General features: G+C 39.6%; 1 protein-coding gene across 13 annotated transcripts in view; it reads right to left on the bottom strand.

Annotated features, from left to right (window-relative positions):
* STAG1 (STAG1 cohesin complex component) overlaps positions 1-20,415 on the bottom strand; it is a 203,557-nt gene that overhangs the window by 22,618 nt on the left and 160,524 nt on the right. For all 13 annotated transcript variants that reach the window (XM_074877914.1, XM_074877925.1, XM_074877926.1 and 10 more), the window contains 4 exons: positions 17,304-17,391; positions 14,709-14,789; positions 4,900-4,992; positions 1,106-1,280 (listed from right to left, as the gene is read on the bottom strand). In XM_074877914.1, coding sequence (XP_074734015.1) covers positions 1,106-1,280; positions 4,900-4,992; positions 14,709-14,789; positions 17,304-17,391 — 437 coding nt within the window. The remainder of the gene's footprint in view (positions 1-1,105; positions 1,281-4,899; positions 4,993-14,708; positions 14,790-17,303; positions 17,392-20,415) is intronic.

Here is a 20,415-nt window from a genome sequence, read left to right as displayed (position 1 = left end):
AGGAATCCTTAAAGAGATGCTCAAAGATGTTAGCTACTGAGGAGCTAGGGAGTTAGAAAACTGCAAGCATCTTTAGAGCAAGAATATATTCTCTGAGACCTTAGTCCTATATGTTGCTGTCTTAAAAGATCTAAAATAGCAGCTATGTGTCATGCTAACATACAAGTAACTGAGTGCAGTAGAAATTCAGAAAATGTGCCAAAAAGAGCACAACAGTATGCACTGAGCAGCTCTAACACATAGTCTGACATGTGGGAATCCATCTCTTGTCCAAAACTATTTAGGATTCAGAAATTGGATACCTCTGTACTTGCGTTTAGGCATTACAAACAGCAGCAGCACAGAGATATTTAAAACCAGACCTAAACGGTGAATCTGCCTCTCCCTGACTGAAAGCCAAAACTCTCAAGCCATCCCTGTGAGGAGGCTGAGATGTGGTCACTTCAGCTCTGGCCTCTCAAAGCGTGGCCACGCACAGATGCCTAGGACAGAGCAAGGAAGCAAGCAAGAACACACGGTACTTTCCCAAGTTCTTTTCTAGTCTCCAACCAAATCAGTGATGTCCTGAGCTTTATTTGATTATTTTGGGGGAGGAGCAAAGGGGGTGTTTATTTAGTAACATTGGAGTTTCTTAAGGCCTTCTTTGCCTAGAGCTTTGCTGGTAAGGTTTGCCTTCACAAGCCTATAACCCTGTTTAGTAACTCTAAAGGATTTCTCTTCTACGTACTGTTCCATCGTACTTTTTCCCTTGAGGCCATATTAAATGAAGTCTGCTGCTGAACTAAGACTGTACTGTTTTGGAAATAACTATTAAGAAAAATTTAGAACAGTAAATGAAGAATAATTTTGTCCAGATTTATAGCATATAGCCACTCCCATGTCTTCTGAAAATATCTTTTTTTATGAAGTGAACTTTATAAGTACTTATTATTCTTAACACAAGTAGCACTGAATATTCAATATTTCATATTCACATCTCCAAAAAATAAAGAAGAAATAATTCTGAAAACATTTGAGCAAATTGATCTGAAAATTGTATTTTCTTCTTCCTTCTGTGTCTGTTATGAAAAAAAAGCTAAGTAGAAAACATGAAAGCTAAACATACCCATGCTCTGGTTTTCATCATCTTGGTCAATAAAGACATGGTCCATCACAAAACTGAGAAGTTCTGACTGGAGGCCTGAGTCTGGATTAAACACCAAAGGCTGAAGACCTTCTCGACCTCCAGTCATCAGCTGATGACTAAAAATCATCAACAGATCACAGAGCAGCATGAAAGCCTGAAAGGCAAAAGAGAATGAATGCAGTAAGAAGCATAAAAAAGTAAAAAATAAAATACCATTTATCTAATTTCCAGATAACCCTGCTATTATTAAATGTCCTTCTTTAACTGTGCTCAGTTGTAGCTGTTTGTGTGAAAAGTGTTTATAAGGGTTTCCCCTAACTTTAAAACTTTATGCCTTGGTTCCTATGTAAGGAACTGTGCTTACTTACTACCTCTTCCATGTCCAGGATGATCCATATTAAACTTCCATTTCTCCTCTATGAAAAGAACTCTGAATCTACCTCTGATTCAAGGGCTGTAGCCAAATTTGTAGTAAAGAAAAAACAGCTCTTTTGATAAACACAAAAGTTAAACAAGCAAAAAAATTAACAACATTATGAGGAAAAATCCAAGCTGAGTCACTGCCAGATCCCTAAAATTCTGAGAAGCAAAAGAAATTCCTGAAGAATTTAATCAACAATTCTCTGCAAAAAGAATCAAGTAATGCTGCACAGCTTTCAAATCTAGACAAAAGCTGACCAAGGCAGAATTTTTAACGATTTATACTATTATACCCTCATTACCTGAGAGCAGAGAAAGGCAGCAGCTATTACTAACTTTATTTCTTTCAAGGCCTTATCTTTATGCTCTCACAAACGAGAGTAACAGTATTTTCCACCACGGCTTATGTCAGTGTGTTATAGCCAGCCGTATTCATTTGCATTACATTAAACACCCGAGCACCTTTCAGAAAGTACTTTTTAATCATCTTCGTTTCTTTATCTTTAACCTCAGGTTCTGAAAACTGAGAAGGAGAGGAAGGTCCAAAGTATGAATGTGTAAAAAGACCCCTAGAAGATCTATGCTGGAGATGCTTCTCTTCCCTCAGAAGCCCGCAGGAGCCTCACTCAGGGCAGAGTCGGTCACAGTTCCCAGGTAGGTGGTAGGCCAGACCATTTTCAACTGCAGGGTGATTGCAGAATAGCTCTGACAGAGTCATGAAATCCAGTGTAGGCTTTAAGTCAGTCCTATATTCCCCCTCTACAAACAGCTGAGCGGAAAGACAGTTAAATATGTGTTTAAACATACTTTTGAATCAAGCTTAAGGAAAAGTAGTGAGCGAGAGCAATCTGCTTTACAAACTTCCAAAATGAAATCTTTGTGAACGCTGAACGTCATAGCAGCTCGCTTATTTCTTGTAGTATGTTATAAAATCTGAATGAGCTATACTCGGGCAAGAACAAAATGCAAATCATTGTAAACTGTGTTCTACTTAGACTTGGGAAACAGATGCCACTATCTGGGATTTTCCTCCACTGGATCCAAAAAGTTGTGATTCATTTCAGTGATGATCTGACCTGCTCTAAACTCCTTCGATACTCAATAGAATTTAAGCTCGTCCTAATGTAGACCTCTAAAAAAAAAAAGCATATGAATAATGCACTGAAAGTGCTTATTTCTGTCCAATTTAAAGACAGCAGCGGACTCAGATACAGATGTCTATATAGTGTAGATACGTCTAGTCACAGGAGTTTTGTTTCACTCAAATAGTCTAGGAAAAGTTGAAATGTTTGAGTCCTGTTTCTATAAATACTTAATATGCTTTTCCTTCCTTTGATATGTACATTAATCTTCTCTGGAAAGAATGTACAGATTAAGAATCAAATATGGTAGGGAGACAATATAATTTACAGAGAATTCTCAAGAAAATCCCGTAAAACTAAAGGATTAAGCAGCAGTCCTGCACTCGCAGAAATATACTTTTTAAGGAAGAAAATCTGAAAGATCACAGAAGCATTAGTTGGAAGGGACCTCTGGTGTCTCTAGTACAACCTACTCTGATTGGGACACTTGCTGTCTCTAGCTCTGGTTGGCCGTGGCTTTCTCTAGCTGAGTCTTGAAAGCTTCCACAGAATCGTGAACTGCAAAGGAGCTTCCAAGAAAAGTTTAAATCACCAATGAAAAGAAAAAAATGCAAATTGTGGCCACTAATAATATGAGAATGAAAACATGTTAATATACATCAAGAACAAAAACATTGCAGTAATGGGAAGGATCATTTACCATTTGTTGATGCAGAGAAGACATTAGTGCTAGCTTAAGCTAGAATGGTTGGTAGTTTCATGAAGCTAGATGACATTTTCACATTATATAATATTAATAAAATATGTCAAGAGTAACTACTCAGAATATTAAAAACCAATTATTAAAGTTAAATCTGCTGGAAGACAATGACATGTCAAGAGTCTTTTAGAAATACATAAACTAGCGACATCTCCGAGCCTTTAATATTCATATTTATCAACTTGCAGAACACAGTGTAAATGCCAAGCAGAGCTATCTTTCAAAAAAATAAAACTGTCTTTTAAGAAGTATTATCTTTTAAAAAACACAGGCCATTTAGTCACAGCCTTTGCAAAATCTTAGGAGGTCTGATAGAAATGCAATTTGTAGACAACTAAAAGATGCCAACAGACTCGATATAAATCACCATATATTCGTAAAATCTCAGCAAACAAACCAGCTATTTTTTTTTTCCAGGGATTGAGAATTATTTCCACAAGCCCTTTGATTTAATTTCTTTTATTTCAGTGTCTAAATACATACAGCAGAAGCTTCCCACTGCATGCATGCGTGGCTTTCCAAAAATCTAAATCAGACAATTGGATAATTACACTGAACCATAAAAAAATCTGATACCTTATTATGCAATCATATTTCACGTATATACTTTTGGCATATGTGTGCACACACATACACATGTGGAGAGATGCATGCACTTAAGTTTTCAGTCAGCGTACCAAACAGGAAAGCAGAGCAACTTAAGCCATAATGGTTATATTGATGAGAATCTAAAAAACCCTCGAGATCTTTATATTTCTATAATGAAGACACTGTTTAAGTAGATATTTTACTTTGATTTCTCAAGCAGACGTAAGTATTTGCCAAGTGACAATTTTTGCACAGTGTGAAAGGACACTATGTTCTTCGTGTTACTCACAGTATTTTTGTAAAATGAATTACACTTTTTTTTTCTAGAAAATATGCAGTGGTATGACCTGTACTGCTAGAAGCCTCAATTTTCTCCCATTAGCCACAACGGGAAAGAGATACAATAATTAGTACTCTCCACTACATTTAACTGAACTATTAGGATAACAAAATAATGAAGTAACCACAAAGCTTCAGGCATTTGCCTTTGTGAGGAAAGCAGTCGCTCTAGAATCTCTATTAGTCAATAACAGGGGAAAAAAAATCCAGAAATATACAGAGAAAGATTCAGCCCATTCGAGGTCTCACCCTCTAAAAGTGCCTACTTCCATCTATTAATACAGTAAGGGTCTAAAGGAATAGGCTTTTATTTTAGGTGACTGAGTTAGATGCTGAAGTTACAACAGCTGAACATGAGCCTAAGCATCCAGGTAATCCTTACTGTTACACTGAAAATTAAATTTGACATTAGCTGTGCTTTGAAGGTGCTTTTAATACAGCTCTTCTTACAGAGTGTTTGTTCAGTTTTATTTAGACAGAAGGCAAGGTGATTTTACTTTAAGTTTGATATAGTGTCGTCTTGAGTTTTACTACCATTTAATATTCACACTTTTCTAAAAGCATTTGACAGACATTTCCTTTACCTGTTCTTTGACTGGAGTGTTGACATTTGATAGACACTGCTGGCAGACAGCCAGAAAGGATTTCACAGTTTTCCTCAATACCAACAAGTCCTCCTAGAATGAACATTAAAAAGGGATAATATATAAATATTAATCAAAGGTTGTTATGAAAAAGCAAAATAAAAAGATGGTGATAATTTCATACATTCAATCCTATACACTAGCCAAATGAAAAAGGCCGTGAAAAAATATGGTATCCATAGAGTAAAACAAGTCATTGATTTTCAGAGGAATGACCCAAAGTTTCCCTGTAATAAATAATAATAACTAAACAATAAATTCCTGAGTTAAATTGTCTGTATTTTATATTGAATGTAAATTATAAATGATTCAGAACAAAAAGGTTAATGCATCAAGGCCAGCATACCTGGTGGTTTATAAAGAATTCTGTACTCAGATAAATCAGCATGAATGAAAAAATTAAATACCAGCGTTTCAAGTTCAACAAAAACATTATCCTTACTGCCTGCAGACATGGGAAATGTGAATGCAAATCACAGAAATCTGATGAGTTATGGAAAAAGGAGGGAGGTTTGTTGATCTAGAGAGAAAAGGATTTGTGGGTGGAAAAGATAAATGAATGACTGTTCTTGATCACCTGCATCTAGAGACAACTGATGTGTATTTTAAATGTGGGTACCAGAATGGCAGGTTCAAGAGGAAAGCTGCGTACTTTGACCTGGGGAAATTAACGGCTAACAAAATAAACTAGTTAAATCAAAACAAAATATAAGATACTGGAGCATAATCATAAGAATACAGCAAGTAGCCACGTGGAAACAGCAAATCAGTTACAGGAGAAAAAGAACAGTCCTATGTGAAAAGCCTCTGTTGTAACCAAATGTACTGACAATGTACGTGGCTGCCTGACACATACTTCAATAGAGACTCTGTTTTACAGTAGTGATAAACCAAGAAGAAAACAAGAACCAGAAATCACCAGGACTTTGTGTTAGCAAAGGCACCTAGGACCAATGCTTGAAAGACCCTTCCCTTCCCAGTTTTCACCATCCCTGGTTTCACATGAAGAAGGGCTCACACCAGCCATTAATTCACCCTGAGCCTGCTGGCCTGCCACTCCTGCAGACCTTCCTCCGTGACACCTCTATCAGCTTTCAGATGAAGGCAGTGTGCCCTACACAACAACGTCCAACCTACATCTACACAATCCACATAATGTACATGCAACATTTTCCTTGCTAAAAATTCCCATTTTTAATTATGCTGGCTGTTCAGTCCATGTGTCTCATTTCTAGTTTTAGCTTTTCTTATTGCTTCCTATCATAAGATCTTGTTATTCTTTGTTTACTGAAAAGCCTTTTTGTGGCCCATATGTTCTTCCTGTACTGATTTACAACAGAAGGCAGGTCTGCAAGCATGCCGAAGTGTTCCTAAATCTCTGAACCTCTTATAATTTTCAATAGAGTCAGTGTGATTTTAGGTCTATGAGCTACCTCACCTTCCTATTATAAATTTTTCTCTGATAATATAGCCAAGGATCCCTTGTACCACCACATTAACATCATCTGTAAGACAGCTCTGCTCTGTTCAAATTCACAACTTTCCACTGATCAGCCCTCTTGTTCCCTGATATAAGCCTTCCATTTGGCAGCATTAAAATCTCTTTTTGTTTTTTTAACTGTATTTTGTTTACCAATTGATTTATATCATCCACATTTTAAATACCTTCACTTTACCTTCCCCGATGATTGGTAAAAATTATCAGTTTTTAGCAGAGAACGGATCTCTCCCGGAATGCATCAGAAGCTATCCTGCTGTGTGATGATTCCCACTTACAACTCTTTTCTAATATAGCTTTGAGCTTTGAATATGAATTACATTAAATTCATATATTCACCTGAAATGCAATGGGGTACTAATGTCTTACAGAAACTGGTATTTCAACTGGTTTCCTTATCAGTCAAAAATGCAATCTTCTCAAGAGCAAATTTATTTGTTCCTTCCAGTCTTATCTCTTGGCCATGTTCGTTCCACCCTTCAGCCGTGTACTGACTGGGTTTTCTATCAGCCAGTCCAAGATTCTACCTAGGACTGATGTCAGGCTTATCAGTTCACTGTTTCATGATCATCCCATTTACACCTTTAAACACTAGGATTACAATCACAGTAGTAACTTCCTACTTTCCATCACAATTATCTTTCACTTAGACGTTAACATCTAACACCTAACAACAGAAAAACTAAAACCTATGAAAAATCCTATATAAAGGCTGAAAAGTGAATGATTGTGTCTCCCATTTTTCCTTCTGTCAAAGAATGAGTAACACGTAGGTACATTATTTATTATCCTCTCTCTTGATAGCATGACGAAGATTCATTTTGAACAGTTACAGACAGCAAAAGAAATCCCGACTGAACAGTGCAACAGAGCCATCTGGAACTTTTCTAAATTTGGAGAAATCCCCAGACTGCTACAGAGTGGTAAAAGACAGAACTGGAAGGAAAAAAAATAAATTACATTTTCAAGTCTGTTACCATTCTCAGGCGCACAGGCAGGGCTCTAGAGGTGTGATTACCTGATATGCTGGCTTCAGCAGAAAAACGGGTATAAAAAAACTTCACTGTCCTCTTGGTTGCCAGGGTAAAACCACGGGGTCACACTGTGAACTGGATCACTACAGTGACCCAGGATAAAAATAACCCTTTCTTGAACTGTACAGCACAATATCTTAAAATTTAACTAGTCCATGGAGGGAACGAGAATGAGCCACTAAGAGCAAGGGCTTGTACTGGCTTTGCCACCACCTGGAACTGAACAACTGTGTTCACAAGACTGTTATCTACAATTCTTCAGTTATTTTCTAGCTTTAAATTGAGGCTTGTTTTTTCCATTGAAGCCATTTAGAAACACTGTGCTTTCGCTAGGTTCATTATCAAACCTAATGCTTTTCTTCCTATTTGCCCACTGCCTTTCCTCTAAACTACTTATCTGCAGTATTAACTTCCTTCACCTTGCAACTCCAACTCTTTGATAAACTTTACAGCGTTCAAGAGCCGTTAGCTTTCAATTCAACTGTGGAACCCAACCCAACCTTTTGCACCTTGTGACTCTTCTTCCCTTCAGCATTTTGTGCTTTTTTCATTGTGCCTATATAAATATGAAAAGTCACCAAGTCGCTATGTTGTTCTTTAAATCCCTCTTTAAATCCCCTTCACTAATTCCTCTGCCTACTAATCACTTTGTAATAGCTATGCATTTGGCTGGTCTGGCTGCTGCTCATTCAGAACTGTTTTGCCTTTGTCTTGGCTCTGAATGTTTGCTCTGTTCATGGGTTTTTTTTTTTGTTTGTTTACTGTTCTAAGATTTTGGACTCTCTTCTTCCACAAATATTTCCTTTTCATTCATACATGTACAGTGCATAGTACAATGGTCCCAGGCACCTGGTTTATTGTATACATGAAGAAATCTAGATGGAAATGGCAACTGTATAATCTAATTCCCAAGTCTCCTACCTCAAGAGTGTGCTGGCTCCCCAAGATTTACAGTCAAGAGAACTCTTGCTGAGAAATTACCAGCTTCCTTTGAAACCATCTTCAAACCCCTTTTCACATGCAGAACAGTTTTTCCCCAGCCTGCAAGACTGCTCCCACAAACTGCAGAGCTTCCCCCCAGCATCGTGCTGTTTAGCACAAAGAGCACTAGTCTGCCTATCGACAGCCATGGCCTCAGCCTCCTCTGAACACGTACAGGAGGAAGACCAAAGATGAGAGCAGTAGACTATGGATATTTCAAGGCTTACACATTTCATTCTGAGCTGCTACAACCTTCTTTTAGCCATCAATTTTTCCTTTCAGATTTTAGACACGAAGACAACTCCACAGTAAGCCTTTTTTTGCACAGGCTACCTTGAAAAAGAGCTCTAAAATAACTCTGCTCCAACTCTACGCTGTATTTAAGTTAACTGGTGGAATCTTTGTTATTGGGCGGAGACTTTGGACTTTCTTACTAATTCAAATAATCAGTAATTACCCCCCTTCTGTTAAAACGTCTTTGAAACATTTTTATGCTGATATGACTTCTTTAAACTCTGTGATCCAAATTGTAATCTACAAATCTACACAGTGTGGGGGAATCTGCAGAGCACCCTCTTGGTAACAGCCTGGCTAAAAAACAGCTGATACAATGAGAACATGAGTACAACAGTGCCTGGGAACACCCAAACTACCTGTTCTGAGGGGGTGTTTGCCTAAAAACTGGTAATACTACGAGGAAAGTTAACAATGACTTTGTTTAAAATGACCAGATTAAACAGTAACCAGGAGATTACCAAGAAACTTTTGAGAAAAGAAGGAACCACCTTGGATATAAAAAAAACACCTATAAAAGCAGCATGGAACAGAGCAGCAGTCAAACCAAGTCAGACACCCCAACACTGCAACTGCTGCCTGGGCCTGGAAGCCCCAAGAAGCCCACATCCATCTGAAGGACTGCCAGGATGGGGAACACCACACAGGAACCCACACCTCAAATGTGTGTACGTGACTGTGGAGTGCTTTGTGGGGGTGGGTACACATGAACCTGGAGCACACCCATGTCCAACAGCAGCCACATACAAGCAGGGGATCTCATGCCCCCCAAAGGGCAATGGGCTTGTACCTCATAACTCCTGTGAGAGGGGGTGTGTGCATGTGTAACTACATCGTGTGTGTCTTGGGGAGGGGATTAGAGTAGGTTGTGAACAGTTACAGAAAGGTAGTTAGACATTTGTAGGTGTTCATTAACATTTGCCCAGGGAGGTGGTGGAGTCCCCATCCCTGGAGGGGCTGAAGAGTCGGGTTGACCCAGCGCTGAGGGATCTGGTGGAGTTGGGAACGGTCAGTGTGAGGTTCATGGTTGGACTGGAGGAGCTTCAAGGGCTTTTCCAACCGAGATGATTCTGTGATTCTGTGATTATAAAAGTGTCTAGTATTCTGGTTTACCTGCTGTATAGCTGATACTTATCTTGGAGATGTGTTGCACTGACTACAGGTTAATTAAGTGTTGTTAATTAATCGATGAGCTGACTTGATCCTAATTTGATTTAAACCACAAGAGTCAAACAGTTTTTCTTTGCCACACATACAAAGCCTACAGACCAGCACACCTAGCCTCATGTAGTCAGCCATAATCCAAAACACACCCAACAGTCATAAGATAGCGTATCTCTCAGAAAGCAATAATTGTGCCCTGGGCATGGGTATAATGCCCATGAACACTTTCCAAACAAGGGCAATCATCTCAGGAGAGAGGCTGTATTTTTGGAAAAGCCATCTGAACACCAGATAAAGAACTTCATTCCAAAAAGATTCTGTTCCCAATTGTACACTCCTGGTTGTCATGTATTACTCTACCCTAGAACCAATACACAAAAATATTAAGCAATTTTGAAATCTACTCAAACAACTCTGAAAGAAATCTTACCAGATCCACCCATGCCACCCGCAAACTCCCTGCAGTAAAATGTACACCTAATGGATGCAGAGCATAACTGATTAAGAAAGGTAAAACCTGCCAATATATGCCCACTACTACCAAACTAAGTTCTTCCTCCCACAGAAACATTAACACCCTTGAATCCTGTACTCACAATTCCAAAATGTTAATATACTTTATCCTGTGCATTGATTGCCTACATGGTAACTAACTACGTGAAACAGAGCAGCTACTATTTGTCAGCATCAACTCACACAAACGACCCAGCTGGCAGCAGATGAACATTTCTTACAAATCAATCCCTCCACCTCTGATCTCTTGTGGTGGTGCAATTCCTCCCCCGACCCCTCTCCTTGCTGGGCTGCTCAGTGCTTGGTGTGATTCCAACTCCCCTCCTGGGCCACATACCAACCTAGGGCAGTATGGATTGCAAACGGCAGTGGACCAGAGCGTTAAGGCACCGCCTTGACATGCCTGGCTCCTGCTCTCCCGATCGCTTGGGAGTGGTGATAACAGTCCATCACCTCCCGACAGCCTGGTACATCTGCACCTGGGACGCGGCCGAGGGAGGGCGATAACAGAACTGCACATCCAACAAGTTCTGGGCCTGTGCAACTGGTGGAAAACACCAGAATATTTTATCACTTGAGCTGGGCTGGAGTGGAAAAGTACCTGATGGAAGTCAGTTATCTTGCACCCTATAAATAGTGACTCCAAGTGAGACCCTTTGAGCTCTCCTGGACCGCAGCGGGCCTGTGACCAGCATCTCCGCTCACCTGGGATGCCTCTCAGGTACCAAAAACCTTAAGGCACCATCAGCCGTTAAAGCTGATGGGAGTCCAGGGCAAAGTCAACCCTCTCAAGTCTCAATTATCACCCGTTGAGGAATGCAGATGCACTGTCAATATTTACTCTAAACTCAAGAAGAGGGAAATTTTAACTTTGAGCTAGCTTCTCTTTCACCCACTCACTCACTCTACCTACCGATGTGTTTAGGTGTACACAGTTATTTCCATGAGCGTGGGTACATACTTATTTTACTGAATCCAAATACTTTGTCTGTGTGTTTGTACGTCTTGTGTTTGTGAATGCACATGTATATATGTATTGGTTTAAGGTACCACACAGTAAGTTAGTGTGAATCTTGTCATCTTCGAATCTGTAGTTAAGTCACTATTTTGACATATTTTACTAAATTATTCTGTAAATTTTTAAAATTGGTTAATGATTAAGTACTGCTAGTCATTAATAAATCTTGATTTGCTGCTAAATCATTACAGTATTAATACTTTCATCCACAACATCTCTCAGCCTGCATGCTCAAGAGAAATCTAAAAAAATCATCTTCTAAACACGAGCCTGGGAATGAAAAGTCACAAGTCTAAAGGATACAGAAAAACAAGGACTCAAGATTAGTCTTATGACATACTATAAATTCCCTTCTCTCCATTAGCCTCGTCATCTTCCATCTTCCTTCTCTTCCCCACTACCCAGCTCCTACTTCCCTCCTCGTAACTGTCTTACCACCTTGCCTTCCCCTGCTCCCACCCCTCTAGAGGTACCAATGACCTTTCCCTTTTCTTTCAGAGACAGTTTACCTGATCTGTATCGAAACAGAAACCAAGAAATTGTTCTCAGCTCATATTTTGTTTTGTAATCTTCTGCTGTTATTTCAAACCTCAAAGGCTTATGTGTCCACAAGCCTCTCTAATTTTCACAGCTATATCCACTGGTCTACTAAAGATACCACTTCAGTCTGGAAACCATCACCTCTCTCTGTCATTACAGCTACAGCAAAGTAACACTAGAAAGCTGGATGGACCTACATATTAAAATACTGTGCCAGAAATGTTCTTGTAAAAGCCTGAATACTTAAAAAATGCTCATGCAATACACTATTTTTCATTTTGAGATGGTTGTGTTAATCCTTTTGTCTTCCCATACATCATCCTTCAGAAGTAATCCCCTTTAATGTCTGCTAATTTATAAGCCTAAATCGTGGCTTATAAAACAACCATGGGCAAAATGATCTTCTAAAGGATTAAGCGACAGATACAGTGCAGATCAGATTTATTTCCACAGTGAACAAACTACAATGGAAAGTTTAATAGAAAAAACCCACACAGAACAAAATGCTACAAACCACATCGGGTCTGTGGATTTCTCTTTATCCTGTTTTCTGTTGCGAGCACAGCTGAGGTTGCTGGCCAGGCACGAAGAGCTGAAGGGCATTAATGCAGTGCTCCTCTTGAATTAAGCATGTAGAATACTCATTATTTTTGTAGTGGGTGGGGTGAAACCCCAAACAGTAAGTTAATAACAGGTCTCTAGGTTAGAGTAATTATGATTTTCACTGGGGATTCCAGAAGCAGAATTGACTTGTACAGTCATTCTCAATGGAGCTTTCATAGTTCCTCCCATTCCTATGAACCACATTATCAATCAGAAGAGTATCAGAAATACATGAAAGATCAAGACTATTCTGCATTCATCTCATAAAACAATGTCTCATACAAACGTATCCTATTTTGAAAAAGTAGGCGAAGCCATACAATCACACTAAGTCACTGAAATAAAGGTCTTTTTCTCTTGCAGTTTAACTGGACTATGATGGTAATATTGCAAACAACAGTCCACATTAATACTTTGACACCAAAATGCAAAGCTTGTGACCAGGTCCTGTGCAGATAGATGCTGTATGTGTTAGTTGCTAGTTGTGGTTTATGGTGAGTATGTTTCTTTTGCTATAATTTAGACACAAGAAAACATGAAACTTTCTTCCATCAATGCTGACAGTTATTGCTCTGCACCATCGATGTTATACTGCAGCAATTTACTGTATTTAGTTCAAAAAAATGGAGAAATACAGTGAAGGAAGATGAGAATCTTACTGAACACTCTGTGTCTTGGCGTTTGCACCCAGAGCAGGGCAAGACTGGGCATTGCTGCTCAAGAGGCCCAGCAAGTAGGACAGAGTTGTTGGGCACCTTCAGGAGTGGGTAAGACAACTAGCAAGACCCAACAGTCAAAAAGCACATGGGGAAAAATTTAATAAAGGTGTTGAAGACAGCGTCCAGGCTTGGACAGCCACTTAGGTGCTCTAAGTGCACCTGCTCTGAGTGCCAGGTTCCTTGCACCCACCATCACTCACCACACCGGTAACCAGCAGCCCAGTCTGCCTTACAAGGGAAGCAATAGAATGAGATTTGGTGTGTTGGTTTTGTGGACTTACGGGCTGAAGCAGCGTATGGCCTCCTGGATTTATTTCTAGTTATGTAGCTCCTTCTGTCAAAGTGAAATTTCTCCCTAAGGATAACAATGCTGCTAGCTAGGAGGACTTCAGATGCTTTATTCTGATGAGATTCTGAGTTCATTTAAAACAAACGGGATGTATTCAGTTTTCTGAGTTATAAGGAGTCAAGATGTAATAATTATATACTACCAGCATGCTAAAGAAGCTGAGAGGGGAAAATGGGAACAAAAGCCATAATAAAGAATACCAATTATTCTTTTTTTCTTACTAGAAAATTTTTTAAATGTCAATATAAGTCAGTATTCAAAACCACTCAAAGAATTTACAATGTATTTTTATCATTTTTATGTGCATAAAAAGCTTATTTTATTGGTACTTTAGTAGAGCATCTTTTTCTTTTTGATGCTGATGAGGAAGTACACTTACTACTTCAGTTTTCATACCATTTTAATTTGATGTATTATTTTTGAAAAGGCACTAATAGGACAGCATGTTGGCCTCTGCTTGAAAAAAGAGCTAAGGAAAGGCCCTGGATAAGCCAAGTATAACAAACAAGTTACATGTAACATTGTCCTTACTGCATCAAACTTGTGTGCACTTGATTTTTATTAGCAGTCGTCAGTGCTAGCAGCCTTACGTTTATATTTAGCAACATAAAAGATGTAAGCAAAAGGTAAGCAAGGTAAACACACATAAATATTAAGCTATCTGTGGTGTACAGATGAACAGCATTGCTTACAACTGTTAGGTAAGCATTGCCAACATCACTTAGCCATTCATGGAAACTGCTGTACTCACAATAATGTGCATTAAGTATCTTCAGCAATAAAAATACAAAGATTAGCTAGTATAAAATCCTGATGAAGACAAGCCTCCACTGTTTGTATAGCTTATTTAGACATATGCATGATGTTAGAGAGATCCTGAAATATCAAATAAATCAAAATGCTAGCATTTTTTAACTGTTTCACAACGACATAAAACGACAGTACAGTGGGTGGAGTTACAGAGAATCAGGTCTAATGCCTTTTCAGGCAAGTTGTGTTTCTTCAGTAAAATCTGTATGATCAAATGCCAGCTTACTTTGGAAGGGGAGCCTTCAGTGATTTTCACCAGCTGCCAGAGAATAGAGTAATGGGAACACTGCAGTGCCTGAACAACTATCTGTAACAGAGGGAACACAAAGAATATCAGCACATTGGAAGTATCAAGCGTATCAGTAAAGTGTATGTAAAACTTATAATGTATTTTGGGGAGAAGAAATAGGAGTAGCTCTCAGGTAGTACACTTCTTGTTTTCAAAGATTTTGTTTTTCCTTACTCAGTTTGGTGCAGTAAGAAATCAGCCTATTACAGCTGAAAAAATTACTGTGGAAATGCTGGGAAACAGAACAGAAAACTGTGCATTAGAGTACAGCAAGAGGTGATGTCACAGCATGATAGAAGTACAACCCAACATCTACATATCTCAGTTCAAAAGCATCCGTTTAAATCCTCTAAATCTGACTTCACTCGTGAAACAGTCTGGAAATTTGTTCCATTGTCAAATGAACATGTAGCTCAACTTCTAAAAAAAAGGGAGAAAATACAAATTTTCTCACGGAGAAGACTAGGCTCGTATTTATGGTGCCCATAAAAGCATCTATGGGTGTATTTTTAAAATTTCAGATCAATATTAGGTGCAAAAAATTTCAAAATCTTTTTGTTTGAAGATGCTTCCAACAGTTTGCAGCTCTGTACAGAACAAATCAAGTTTGTAACAGCTCCGATCACTTCACAAAACACTTTTTGGGTATCACTAAAGACCAAACCATCCTTTTTCAGCAAACTCCTTCTAGTGGACTGGGGGGAAAAAATACTGAGGAGAGTTCAGATTTCAGAACTTTTTTCCTATGATCTTACAGAAGCATTTGGGGAGCCACATCACTGTCAAACCCAGAAACTGAAGATGGAATGGACAGTTTTTATCTGCTGGCCCCTTCCCTCCAGGTAGCGCAATTTCAGCATTAAGTAGCAACTGCAGAGAGTCCCACAGCTTAAAGCCATGACTTCCATATGGCATGTGGCTATGCGTCCTCCATAGGGTCCTTTTTTAGAAAGTACTTTTACAGAATTTCATGAGAAATTTTTTTTTCTAAATGAAGTTGAGTTAGAATTAACAACTGGCTTCTAACTGAAATCAAATTATAACATAAAATGTGCTGAAATGCTGAAGTAGGCAGTCTGCAGTTTAAAGTGGAATCCTGGGAGAATGTGAAATGGTCCCTGTGTTCACCTTTGAGAAACTAAAATGGAACTAGGAGGAAACAAAGTCCAAGATGCGTCCACTAACAGAACTCCACTGGGAAGGCTGGCCAGCATCCCTGATAAATGTTCTTGTTTCCTGGTTTTCATAAGCTTCCATCTTATCTTCAATGCACAATAATCATTTGTGATAATTCTAACTGCAGCCAAGGTTTACAAATGTTGGGTTTCAGTGTAAACATCATTGTGTTGGGTTTTTGCGTGGCGGGGTTTTGGTAGCAGGGGAGGGGGCTACAGCAGTGGCCCCTGTGAGAAGCTTCTCGAAGCTCCCCCGGCTCCAAGTCGCACCCACCTCTGGCCAAGGCCGAGCCAATTAGTGATGGTGGCTGCACCTCTGCGATAATGTATTTAAGAAGGGGAAACTGAGATGTGGAGGAGGAGCTGTGAGAATGAGTTGTGAGGAGGACACCTCTGTGAACACCGAGGTCAGTGGAAGAAAGGAGAAGGAAGGGCCGGAGCAGATACCCCCCTGCAGCCCATGGAGGACCCCACACCAGAGCAGGGGGCTACACTTGAAGGAGATCGGGACTCTCAGGGAAGCCCCCGCTGTTGTAGTTCTACACTGGGAGGAGTGAAACACGCAGGGTCAAGGGTGATCCCTGCTGAAGCAGGTCGGGAAGGGCTGTGGCCTGTGGGAAGGACTCATGTCGGAGAAAGTTCGTGGAGGACTGACTCGCGTGACAGGGACCCCACGCTGGAGCAGGGGAAGAATGCAAGGAGTCCTCCCCCTGAGGAGGAAGAAGCAGCAGGACTGACTGCACCCCCATTCCCTGCCCCCTGAGCCGCTGTGGAGGGGGAGGGAGAGAAATCAGGAGCAAAGCTGAGCCCTGGAAGAAGGGAGGGGCTGGTGTTTTTAAGATGTGGTAATGCTTCTCACTGTCCTACTCCATTTGTTAGGTGGTGGCGTTGTTAGTGTTTGAATTAAATTTATGTTCTTTTTCTTCCCCTAATGAGTCTGTCTTTTGTCCATAACCATAATTAGCGAGTCATCCCTCTCTGTCCTTATCACCATTCCCAAGCCTTTTGCTTTATTTTCTCCTTCCCAGTCCTGAGGGGGAAGGAGTGAGTGAGCGGCTACTGGTGCTCAGTTGCCCTCTGGGCTCAAACCACGACAATCATAATTTCTGCATTGCTTTTCACAGCCAAGAAACTTAACTTTACAGATGAGAGAGGTGAGGTAAGTAGCTCAAAAACCACAGAATCCAAGATTTTTCACTTCCTGGACAGTGTCTAACCACAATATATATTTTATTCAAAACTCCATGTTTTTCCTAAATAACTGAAGTCTAGTGCATTAATCTTTTGAATGTCTACAACTAGTCTCTTTAAAACTTTGACTCCCCGAACGATGCAGTGCAGGTGTTGCTAACCTTACCTGTTCTGGCATAGCTCCGTGTTCAATTCCAGTTCTTAGTAATCTGTAGCAGTTACTGAACAGATCCCATTTTGTGAGATCATGCGCACTAGAACGAGAGGTAATAAAGAGAGATTAGTGGTGCTCCTCAAAACTCCACATGACAGTGAGAATATAGTCTGACCTGGCAGCTCAGTGGGCTTTGGTATTTTTGCAAAGCTGAGACAATACAGCCTGCTGACAAAGCAGCTGCACAATTAGTTCACACCATGCTAAAAGCAGAAGTTAGGATTTCTGATAATTGAGGAAAAATAGTTTACTACATGGGATTTTTGTAGGGAAGAGATAAACCTCTCTGCATAACATAAATCTTTAAAGGTTACTTAAGTGTAGCTACAAGCTCCTTGTCAGTGTTGCTTCTAAATCATCTTTCCTCTTTGGTTCTAAGCATTGACAGAACTCCAGAAGGCACTTCTCTGCCATTGCAGCAAAAACTAGGACCAAACTCTAGCAACATACACTGAATGAAAAATGGCTTTAAGCAGAATAAAGTTATGTGGTTTTCTGCTGTATCATTTGGTGAAAAATAATATCCATTATCACTAGATATTAAATATCCTGAAATATCTAAAGTAAGGCAGCACGGCACGAGACAGAGATGGCAGTTTCACATTTCATTGTAGCAACCTGCTTTGCCAGTGAGAGGAATACAAACAAGACTAGCAACACATATTCTACAGCCTTTCAGATCTCAACAGCTTATGGTACAGCTTTTTTAATAGAGAACTGAGAAATACCAAAATATCAGGTTGCCTGGAAGGCAAAAATTCTCCCTCACAAAAAAAAAAAAAAGTAGATTTAACACATTTTTCTGCAGTGGATTTAAACTGAGATAATTTGAAACAGTTTATAGTATGTTTATAAAAGACAAAGCCACCTCAGAATAATCAGAAAGTTGGTGATTAAAATACTCACCTGGAAGAAGGGATGTTCAGACTTAATTGGCAACTTTAAATTAGATAGAGCAGTCTCTTGCATCTGGCTCCCTTTTATCCCAGCACCTTGATCACCATGACATGCTCACTTTGTGTTTACCCTGCTTTGGAGCTGCCTGACTTTGTTTAAATCATTAACATTAACCCAGCTCAGCCAGAAAGAGTAATTCTCTAGTTCTGAAACGGACAGAGGTTGAACTCAAGACTGGGAATGCCTAGATCCTATTGAAACCCCTAGTACAAAATGCTTCCCAGCCTGGAGCATGTTAGCCCTGGGAAACCTCACCTGTAAAAGTTTCACAGAAAACATAACAATTAATGCCCCTGTGCTAAAAGCAAGTGAATTATTCACTCTAGGGTTGTGTCATTAAGCCAAGGTGCATCTTGACTTCTAATTCAAATCCATGAATAGAACTTTAAAAAAAGTAAAAATACTCCCCCCACCTTAGATTCTGGAATGGTCTTTTGGAATTCTGAATGGTCTTCGAAGTATGAAAATAAAATGTTTCATAGATAAATTACAGGCTGTCAGAGAACTGCCTCTGCCTAGTGATATTAAGCACATAGATGCTGCTTCAGCAAATCACAGGTTGCTAGCAAGGCAGAGTTGTACCTCCTTAATTACAGCACTGTAATTAAAGCAGTCAAATCTCCTTGGTGTGCAGAGGCAGATATCAGCATAGATTATCCTACAGAGAATATGAAAGGAAAAACTGTCTCATTTCTGCCTTTTCATTTGAGAGCCCTCTGTGTCAGGCAGCCGTCACAGGGGGCATGCCCCACTGCCCTGACAGCTGGGGGCACCTGAGCTCTTTGCTCTGAGCCTGCCCTGACAGCTGATCTCAGAAAGAGCTTTTCAGCTTCCAAAGCTGAAAAATTCTAATTATATATAAGTTGCATAGGGTTTTTCAATATAAGCTTCCTTAAAGAAGAGCCTTCACATTAAATTTGGGCATATTCTGGTACACCCTTGTCTCTTTTGAAATACTTAGGAATCAAAATGTTATAAAGGTACCTTGGACACAATACAATTCTCCACAGAGGTTCAGATTGATATAGAGGCTCCTAGAATGAAAATTCACACCACACAGAGTTTTCCCTTAGACTCTTCCATGTCAGAGAGTCTTCATGGATTACAGAAAACAAGGCCCAACATTTCATCAAAGGTTTCTTTTCATCCCTATAGATAACACTCTTTGCTAGGGCACATTTCTGCCAGAAAGGAGTCAGATGAAGTAAAGGTACCAGTCCCACAACGTTTCTGAAAGCCTGTCAACAAGCAGCTTAGAAAATTTAGTTTTCAAAGAGGTGATCTCTCTACCCACAAAACTGCTGCTCTTTTTAGAAGCACAAAGCGAGAGAAGCTGTACCTTGGGCTTTTAACAGCTATGCTAGATAGTCCGATTTCTCTACTGAGGTTTCATTTATCATAATTTCTTCTACTTCTGGATATAATAAACTGAATAATTCAGCCTGAAGGATGTACGGGTCAACTACTGGAAAAAAGGTTAGGCAAAAGGTTTCTATAACAAGAAGAGAAGGTCTGCTGGTCTGACCATGAATGTACCTATCTGGGATGTGTCCTGACTGATCATGCTTATACTGATAAAAATATGATGCATGTCTGGAGAGTTACTATAGCCACTGCAGGCTTATGAAGTCAGTGTGGAGGCAGGAAGGAATTAAATTCCATTTCATATAGACTAGTGATACCAACAATCCTGATTTCTAAAGGTGAAACAATGTTCTATATACAAGACAGCATCAAAGGGCACATCCAGAGTAAGGGAGGCGATGCTTGAGATTCATGTATCTTGCACTGAGAGAAATGCTGATATTTTGCAGCATACAAACTGTTACGGCACCGATTTGTTATGTGTGAAAGCTCAGTTGAATTGGACTGGAATCAGTATAGGAAAATTGTCTCCATGTACTTAAGGACAGAAAAAATGCTATAAATATCAGTGAGACCCTGGCAAAAAAAAGAAGCGCAAGTATATACTCCAGGTGTTCTATTCAGAAGACCTCAAGAAAATTTATTATTATATTCTGAAAACTTGGAAGAAAACATTGTAATGATGAATTTCTTTTGTGTTGGAATACTGATATCCTTGTCTGAGGAAAAGACATGAATTAAA

Source organism: Strix uralensis, chromosome 9 (assembly GCF_047716275.1).
Source record: "Strix uralensis isolate ZFMK-TIS-50842 chromosome 9, bStrUra1, whole genome shotgun sequence".
Taxonomy (NCBI): Eukaryota; Metazoa; Chordata; class Aves; order Strigiformes; family Strigidae; genus Strix; species Strix uralensis.
Note: the sequence above shows the minus strand (reverse complement) of the source record. Positions and strands in the feature narration are given on the sequence as shown.